The sequence below is a fragment of the Artemia franciscana genome, chromosome 3 (assembly GCF_032884065.1).
Source record: "Artemia franciscana chromosome 3, ASM3288406v1, whole genome shotgun sequence".
Taxonomy (NCBI): domain Eukaryota; kingdom Metazoa; phylum Arthropoda; class Branchiopoda; order Anostraca; family Artemiidae; genus Artemia; species Artemia franciscana.
The window spans coordinates 46,942,460-46,952,142 of NC_088865.1; the positions used below are offsets into that span (position 1 = coordinate 46,942,460).

The following is a 9,683-nucleotide window of genomic DNA, read 5'->3' on the forward strand; positions in this document are numbered from 1 at the left end:
ATTTATTTATGATGATTTAAGGTAGTTTTATGCATGTAAAACTATTTTGCTATTTCGATAACTTTTGTTCATTGTAGCTTTTTACTATTCTTGAGAAACTTCTTCTGTGGGAAATGTTTTTCTAATTAATATGATTAAAAATTCATATTTAAAATATTTATTCCATTTGAGAAAAAGCAAAACTAAAAAAAAAAAAATTATAAGCAGATGTTTACTCCCTGATTGAGTTTCAGTTCAGAACGATTCTTAATCTTTAGCACAAAAACATTATCTTTCCCCATTTTTTCACTCTTTTTGCTATAACTTGAGAATGTGATTTGTATTTTCAAAGTGCCTGAAAAAATAAGACATATGCTCAATTTCAAAACAGAACTTAAACCTAAGGTATTTTGAAAGTAAAAAGGAAAATAGAACTTTTACGAACACTAACAGATAGTACTTTTACACCCTAAAATATTTTTATTTACACCATATTTATACTTTTAACGTCATTTGATCTTATATAAGGGCCAATACTCCCCATTTCTTCATATAGTGTTTAACTTCTTCTTGTATTTGTTTTTATTGTTATTAGTTTTATTCCATTTAATGATTCTATATTTTTCTGACTTTTAAAACCAAAAGAATAAATGAAAAAAGTCAAAGAACAAATTGAGTCAAGTTTTTTTGTAATGATATGAAATTTTATGCAATATCTCACCTTTGATCTTAATTCTAGCTCAAGGGAATATTTCCTGATTCAACGATTGATGTGATTAATTTACGAAGGAAAGACGGGAGCCTTTCATTTCTTGAGAAGTCACGAACAAAAACAATAAATGCTGAGGCTCGTTTATCTCATTCAGAGCTGTCTAAGCTTACAATACAGCAGACTTTAAAGAATTCGTGCTCAAGTGCGTGCGAAACAAAAATGTTTTCATTAGCTTTTCATGCTGACAATGTTGAAATTGAGTTCTTGGGTAAGCAGTACTTTTTGATATTTTTAGTGCATTTCAGCTTTGTTCTTTATTACTTCTTAGGTTTGATTCTTCCATTTTGAACTCAAAATTTCTTTGTTCCAGGCAAGTCAATCAAGGAATGGGAACAAAGACAAAACTGATATTTTATCCAAAGCATAGTAGGAAGACTTATTTTTTTTATACCTAGCTTTTGTTTATTTTGTTACCAATTTTTATGTAAGGCCATGAAAGCCTTTTATAGCAGAAACTCTTATTTAAATGCAGAAACTTTCATATTTTACAAGCATGCTTCTTGAAGAAAAAGTGAAAATTGGCTCTTCAATATAGAAACTGTCTAGTTTTTGGAGTAGCTACGACACTTAATTAAAGGTGTAAAATACTATGGAGTTAACATAGACGCACATTCGGTCTTTTATGCAAATGTAGAGTTACTGAATCTCTTAGACTTGGAAAAATAGGATAGAATTGTGGCGAATATATTACGCTGACTTAGTTGGGAACAGTTATACCTTATATATATAGTTTTTTCAAATCTGTTTTGACTGGCAAGAGCAGGATCTCCGAAATTTAGAACATGGATTCATGTAAAAAACAAAAAATTCTAGTTACTTTTGTAATGATCGAAAGTTGTCACATGGCACCAGTCCCCTCCTTAAGTATGATATTTCCTCATAACCAACATATTCAGATGGTCCTTTTCCTTTATAAGGAAAAATTATAATTCCGGAAAAATTCACACAAGTTCCAGAAAAAGCCCTAAATTATGAAAATGAACTAATGTTCATTACAATTGATCATAGGGGGGAAAGAAGAAAATGTTTGAGGTTGCTGGTCTCATTAGTTGCAAGTTCAAGACGATAATTCATTGGGCCAAGGTAGCCTTAAATTCTGGGCAGGGAGGCAATAGAGTTTTCAATTCTAATGGGGGTTGAAACAGTTAAACCTTTCATAGGTTTTAAATTTAAACAAATTAGTCCCTGGACTAAAGAAATTCAATCTTTAAAAATAGATCTGGCACTGGACACTGAAGTCCATCACTCACTACCAGAATGAAAGGAAGAAAAACCTCTACAGTTTGCAAAATCTTTTCTCCTGAACCTAAAGCCTTAAGGAGAGTATTTTCTAAAAATGGAGCACAAAATACTACATTGCCGGGAAATTGGGTCATGTAAGAAATATCCAATTTTATCAAGTTTCTTGCAACTTATTTCTGCACTGCTGGTTGTTAAAGGTTGACATCTGCTATTCTTGTTGCTTCACTCTCAATAAAGCTTCTTCAAAGATGGCTTGGGACCACAGAATGCACCGAATTCAGTATTTAATGATAAACACTAAACTATTATCAATATACCCTTGGGCCAAATATGCTCAATATAAAAGAAGGTGCACGATGAAAAAAAATATATTGTTTCAATTGCATAGTTCAGGGTAGCTTTGTTTTGGAATCATTAACATTTAGCCAAATATTGGGATACCAAAAATCGCCCTTTCCGGTCATTTTGACCCTTATATTTTGATATCTCAAGGGGAAAAATCTCAAAACACCATAAAGAGTTCCCCAAAATCTTCTAAGAACAATGAATCAACAGCCAAAGATATTTTATGACCCCTTTCAAAATAAGAATTTCAATAAAATTTCTACTTGTCATCTCAATTATATCATTGACATTACAATGGACCTGCTAATGAGAAACTGCTAATGGACCTGCTAATGCAAAAAATGGAGGGCACCTGGGCCTCCTCCCACACTCATTTTCCCCCCAATTTCACCAAATCAAATTTTGAAATAGCCATTTTAGTAACCATAATCGAAAACCCTAATAACTGTGTCTTTGGAGTCGACTTACTCCTCCGCAGTCCCCTTGGAAGGGGCTGCAAGTTAACTTTGACCAGTATTTACATATAGTAATAATTATTGGGAACTGTACAGACGTTTTCAGGGGGATTTTTAATGGCTTAGAGGTGGAGGGGGTAGAAGTTGAGGGGGAGCTACGTAGAAGGATCTTTCCATGGAGGAATTTTTCATGGGGAAAGATAATTTCAATGATCGGGGTGCAGAATTTTCTAGCATTACTTAAAAAAAATAAATATGGAAATTTTTTTTCAACTGAAAGTATGGAGCAGAAAACTTAAAACGAACAGAAATTATAACGCATAAGAGGGGTTCAACTCCTCGTAATACCTCGTTCGTTACACTAAAGTATTTTTAGCAATTTTAACTATTTATTCTATGGCTTTTGTGATTAAAGGGTCATTCTTGAGGAGTTGGGACAAAGTTTAAGCTTTAGCGTAAAGAGCGGGATATTGACGAGGGGGGTGAATCCCCTCATATACGTTGTAAAAACAAACGAATATAGAAGTTCGTTACGTAGGTTCATTCGTAAGTTTTGTATATTTTTTACTAATCAAAACAATCGTAAAAAATTAAAACTCTAGCTGCCTTTTGAAGTAATCAAAACATTGAAGAGCAACTTGGCTTCGTCCCCACCCTTTTTCCTCAAAATCTTCCGATTAAAACTATGAGAAAGCCATTTAGCCAAAAAAAATAAAATAATATGCAAATTTCATTTTAATTATTGCGCGGAGAGCCAAATTCAAAACATGCATTAATTCAAAACGTTCAAAAGTTAAATAAGAAAAACAAGTTTCTTTATAACTGAAAGTAAGGAGCGACATTAAAACTTAAAACGAACAGAAATTAATCCGTATATGAAAAGGACTTTTCCTCCTCAACGCCCCGCTCTTTACGGTAAATTTTTACTGTTTAAAAAGTAGAGTTAAGAGAAAGAGTCAAGTTTAGTGTAAAGAGTGGGGCGTTAAGGAGGAAAAGCCCCTTTCATATACGGAATAGTTTCTGTTCGCTTTAAGTTTTAATGTTTCTGACCGTTTGTTTGTCTGTTGATGTGTCTGTCTTGATGTGTTTGTGTTTATAACTTTGTTTTTGAGTTTGTTTCTCTCTCTCTCTCTCTCTCTCTCTCTCTCTCTCTCTCTCTCTCTCTCTCTCTCTCTCTCTCTCTCTCTCTCTCTCTGTACTGACTGTCTTTCTGTGTGCGTTTGTGTTTCTGGCTCTGTGGATTTTCTTCTCTCTCTCTATGTCTCTTTTTCTCTGTTTTTTATTTATGTGTCTTACCATCTGATTGACTGTTTCTGTTTCTAACTCTGTGTGTTTGTCTGTCTCGATATGTTGGTTTGTGTGTATTTTTGTCTCTGTCTCTCTCTGTACCCTCGTGCCTGACCGTCTACTTGCCTGTCTCTGCGTCGTACCTTTGTATGTTTGTCTCTCTGACTCTTTATGTTTGTGTGTGTTTTTCTATCTCTCCCTCTCTTTCTTTCTCTCTCTCTCCCTGTTTTTCTCTCTTTCTCTCGGTCTCTCTCTGTGTTCATGTCTGGCCATCTTTTTGACACTTCCTAAGTATGTCTTTGTGTCTCCAACTCTGTTTGTTTGTGTTTTTTTTTCAAATACTCTCTCTATACCTGTATGTCTGACCACCTGTTTGTCGTTTCTGTGTCTGTATTTGTGTGTTTCTTTGTGCTCTTTTCTTGCTCTCTCTCTCTCTACCTGGGTGTCTTAATGTCTGTTAGTCTGTTTCTCAGTCTGTCCTTGTGTTTTGGTGCGTCCACCTCCATGTGTTTGTGTGTTTTTCTCTCTTCTTCTCTGTATCGATGTGTCTGACCGTCCATTTACATGTTAATGTATCTGTATTTGTGTGTTTGCGTATATGATTTTGCCGCTCTCTCTACTCTGTCACTACCTGTGTGTCGGACCATCTCTTTGTGTGTTTCTTTGTCTGTTTATTATATGCTTGTGTGTATGACCTGTTTGTCTGTGTTTGCTTTTGTCTCTTTCTCTCTCTGTACCTGTCTGTCTGAACGTCTTTTTGCCTGTCTCTGTGTCTGTCTGCGCGTTTGTGTGTCTGACTCACTGTGTTTTTGTGTATGTTTCTTTTTCTCTCTATCTTCCCTCTCTCTTTGCACCTGTGTGTCTGACCTTCCGTATTGTATGTTTCTGTGTCTAGGTTTGCGTGTTTGTTTGTCTTACTCTGTGTGTTTGTGCGTTTTTTTCTCTCTGTGTGTATGCATGACTGACTCTCTGTTAGCATGTCTCTGTGGCTGTCTTTGTGCTTGTGTGTCTTACTTCGTTCGTTTGTGTGTTTCTCAATATGTCCTTTTGCGATTGTGTATATGTTTTCTCTCTCTCTGTGTGTATCCAACCGTCTGTTAGGATGTATCTGCCTCTGCTTATGTGTTTGTGTGTGTCTTTTCCTGTATGTTTGTGTGTAATTTGGTCTCTTTCTCTGTCTGTATCAGTGTGCCTGGCCGTCTGTTTGCTCATCTCCGTTTCGGTCTTTTGTGGGTCTGACTGTGTGTTTGTGCGTGCCTTTGTCTCTCTCTGTCTCTTTCTCTCTCTCTCTCTCTCTCTCTCTGTACCCGTGTGTCTGACCTTCTGTTTCCCTGTTTCTGTGTCTGTCTTTGTGCGTTTGGTTGTCTGACTCTGCATATTTGTCAGTGTCAGTCTCTCTCTCTGTATCTCTCTCTCTCTCCCTCTCTCTCTTTCTCTCTTTGTCTCTCCCTCTCTGTGTCTCTGACCACCTGTTTAGTCTCTGTATCTGTCTTTGGATGTCTTACTCTGCTTTTTTCTGTTTATGTGTCCTCTTGTCTCTTTCTCTCTCTGTATATGTGTGTCTGACCGTCTGTTTGCCTTTTTCTGTGTCGGTCTTTGTGTGTTGTGTGTCTGACTATGTGTGTTTGCGAGTGTGTTCGTCTCTCTTTCTCTCTCTCTCTCTCTCTCTCTCTCTCTCTCTCTCTCTCTTTGTACCTGTGGGTCTGATATTCTGTTTGCTTGTTTCTGTGTCCGTATTTGTGTGTTTGTTTGTCTGACTCTGTGTATCTGTGTTTTTTCTCTCTTTCTCTCTTTCTGTGGGTACCACTGTTGTTTTACTTTTCTCTGTGTCTGTCTTTGTGTGTCTGACTCTGTTTGTTTGTGTGTTTTTGTCTTTCTGTCTTTCTCTGTGCCTGTTTGTCTGACTATCTGTTTTCTGACTATCTTTGTCTGCCTTTGTACGTTTGCGTGTCTGAATCTTGTCTTGACTGAGTGTTTGTTTATGTTCTCTTCTCTCTCACTTTCCCTCTTTGTCTCTCTCTCTCTTACTCTCTGTCTCTCTCTCTCTCCCTCTCTATCTCTCTTTCTCTCTCTGTGTCTGACCACCTGTATACTTATTTCTATACCTGTATTTGTGTGTTTTGTATCTGACTCTGTTTGTTTGTGTGTATTTTGCCTCTTTGTCTCTCTATAACTATGCCTGATTGTATATTTCTGTGTAGGTCTTTTTGTGCTTGTATATTTGACTCTGTGTGTTTGTGTGTGTTCTTGTCACTTTTTCTCTCTGTACATCTATGTCAGACCGTCCGTTTGCCTCTTTCCGTGTCTGTCTTTCTATCTCTGAGTCTAAATGTTTGTGTTTGTAGCTCTTTGTGATTGTATTTTTTCTTGTTTCTCTCTCTTTCTCTCTCTCTCTTTACCTGGTTGTCCGACCGTCCGTTTGCCTGTCTCTGTGTATCTCTATATGTGTTTTGTGTGTTTCTCTCTCTCTCTCTCTCTCTCTCTCTCTCTCTCTCTCTCTCTCTCTCTCTCTCTCTCTCTCTCTCTCTCTCTCTCTGTGTGTGCGTCTTACCATCAGTCAGTTTTGACTGCCTCTGCGTCTACCTTTGTCTGTTTCTGTGTCTGACTCTTTGGTTTTGTGTATGTTTTGTCTCTTTCTCTCTCTCTTGATCTGAGTGTATGATCGTCTGTTTGCCTGTCTCTGTAGCTGTCTTTGTGTGTTTTCGTGTCTGATTCAGTTTGTTTGTGTCTGTTTTTGTCTCTCTTTTTCTGTGTGTGTTTGACCGTCTGTTTTTCTAATTCTATGTCTGTCTTTGAGCGTTCTTACCTAGTTCCGTCGGTTTTGAGTTTGTTTTTTTCTTTCACTCTCTGTGTACCTGCGTGTGTGACAGTCTGTTTGCCTGTTTTTGGGTCAGTCTATGTGTGATTTTGTGTCCGCCTTTGTGTGTTTGTGTGTGTTTCTGTCTATCTATCTCTCTGTATCTATTATCTGACAGTCGGTTTTCCTGTTTTTATGTCTGTATTTGTGTATCTAGCACTATGTGTTTGTGTGTGTGATTTCGTTGCTCTCTCTTTATATCACTTTACCTATGTATTTGACCGTCAGTTTGCCTGTTTCTGTGTCTTTTTGTGTTTGCGTGTTTGACTCTACGTGTTTTTGCATAGTTTTGTCTCTCCATCTACCCACGTGTCGGATCGTCTGTTTACCTGTTTCTGCCAATGTCTTTGTGTGTTTGTTTGTACTTTTTGTCTATCTCTCTCTCTCTCTTTCTCTCTCTCTCCCCCTCTCTCTCTCTCTCTCTCTCTCTCTCTCTCTCTCTCTCTCTCTCTCTCTCTCTCTCTCTCTCTCTCTCTCTGTTTTACACAAAGCCAAAGAGTTTTGAGTATGTCTCTTAGGGGATAATAAATCAAAAGAAAGAAAAGTCAATGAAAAAACAATAACACGTGCGTTTGAATTGCTTAAGTAAACAATTAACTACTGTAACAACCTTTAAGAAACACCTAGAAGAAAAAAACACCGTATAGTATTACGTAACGCCTACGTGTACTTAATATATCAGTAATCAATAATACTCGTGTTTTGAGGGGCTTATTAAGATGATACACCTTATATCTATCTGCTCAAATTCGTTGATAGCATACTACTTAGTTCATGGGCAAAACCCTATTTAATGTATATCCCCATCTCATTAAGTTATGTCACCGTGACTCCAGACCGTTCAGCACCCTACGATGAAGCGGCAGTATCTGAGCTTCATTACTCTAAAAACAAGATCCAGTTAAAAACAAAAATAAATATGGAAAGATGTCAAAACCCCTAACCCCTCACACGTAAGCACTCTAAGAAAAAAACTCTTAAAAACAATTAAATAAAAAAACTAGTTTTTTAAACTGAAAGTACGGAGCAACATTAAAATTTAAAACGAACAGATATTACTCCGTATATGAAATGGGTTGTCCTCCGCAATCCCTCGCTCTTTACGCCAAAGTTTTTAATTGTTTTAAAAAGTAGAATTGTGGCAAAGAGTCAAAATTTTGCGTAAAGAGCGAGGGATTGCGGAGGGGACAACCCATTTCATATACGGAGTAATTTCTGTTCGTTTTAAGTTTTAATGTCGCTCCTTACTTTCAGTTTAAAAAACTAGTTTTTTTTATTTAATACCTGAACGTTTTTGAATTAATGCATATTTGATTTTGGCTCTCTTACATAGATTATTAAAATGAAATTTGCATATTAATTATTTTTTGGCTAAGTGGCTTTCTCTTAGTTTTGATCAGACGATTTTGAGAAATAAGGGGTGGCGAAGGAGGCCTAGTTGCTCTCTAATTTTACGGTTACTTAAAAAGGCAACTAGAACTTTTAATTTTTAACGAACGTTTTTATTAGTAAAAAATATACGTAACAAACTTTTATATTCTTATATTTTTGATTGTATATACGAGGGGGTTTGTCCCTTCGTTAATACTTCGCTCTTCACACTAAATCTTAAGTTTTGTCCCAATTCTTTAAGAATGACACCTGAATCAGAAAGGCCGTAGAATAAATAGTTGAAATTACGAAAAATACTTTAGCATAAAGAGCGAAATATCTATCTCCTCCTAAATACCTCGCTCTTTATGCTAAAGTATTTTTAGAACCCATCATATGGGTAATAATCTCTGTTCGTTTTAAGTTTTATTGCTACTCCTTACTTTCAACTGAAAAAAACTTTTTCAGGTTTATATTTTCATTGTTTTTTTTAATAGTAATGCTAGAAAATCCTGCGCCCTTTTCATTGAATTTCTCTTCCCCCATGAAATATTCCTCCAAGGAAAGATCCTCCCACATAACCCCTCCCCTCAACCCCCCACCCAAACCAAAAAATACCCCTGAAAAATTCGGTACACTTCCCAATAACTATTTTTGTATGTAAACATTGGTCAAAGTTTGTAACTTGCAGCCCCCCCCCAGGGACTTTGGGGGAGTAAGTCATCCCCAAAGACATACTTATTCTGGTTTTTGACTATGCGGAACAAAATGGCTATCTTAAAATTTTGATCTGTTGACTTTGGGAAAAAATGAGCGTGGGAGGGGGCCTAGGTACCCTCCAATTTTTTGGTCATTTATAGAGGGCACTAGAGCTTTTCATTTCCGTTAGAATGAGCTCTCTTGCAACACTCTAGGACCACTTGGTCGATACGATGATTCCTGGAAAAAACAACAAACAAACAAACCAATAAACACGCACCCGTGATCTGTCTTCTGGAAATTTCCTTAAGGAAATGATTTTCCTTAAGACCCTATGACTTTTAGGGGGTGTTTTCCCCTATTTTCCAAAATAAGGCAAATTTTCTGAAGCTCGTAATTTTTGATGACAAAGACTAAATTTGATGAAACTTATATATTTAAAATCAGCATAAAAATCCAATTCTTTTGATATATCTTTTAGCATCAAAGTTCCGTTTTTTAGAGTTTTGTTTACTATTGAGCCGGGTCGCTCCTTACTACAGTTCGTTACCATGAACTGTTTGATAAAATTGGAAAATTGTACTTTAAAGAAAAGTAAAATCACAGGCGAAGTTTCAACTTTTGAAAGGGTCAGCACTCTAAGACATAGTGGCAAAATCTAAGTTTCATCCATCAA

The 9,683-nt window shown here is 36.5% G+C and overlaps 1 protein-coding gene across 1 annotated transcript in view; it reads left to right on the forward strand.

Annotated features, from left to right (window-relative positions):
• LOC136025338 (uncharacterized) overlaps nt 1–9,683 on the forward strand; it is a gene marked incomplete in the record, with an annotated part of 37,526 nt that overhangs the window by 25,753 nt on the left and 2,090 nt on the right. Inside the window, 1 exon segment of the mRNA XM_065701261.1 lies at nt 719–959. Within this exon segment, the coding sequence (XP_065557333.1) occupies nt 719–959 (241 nt within the window).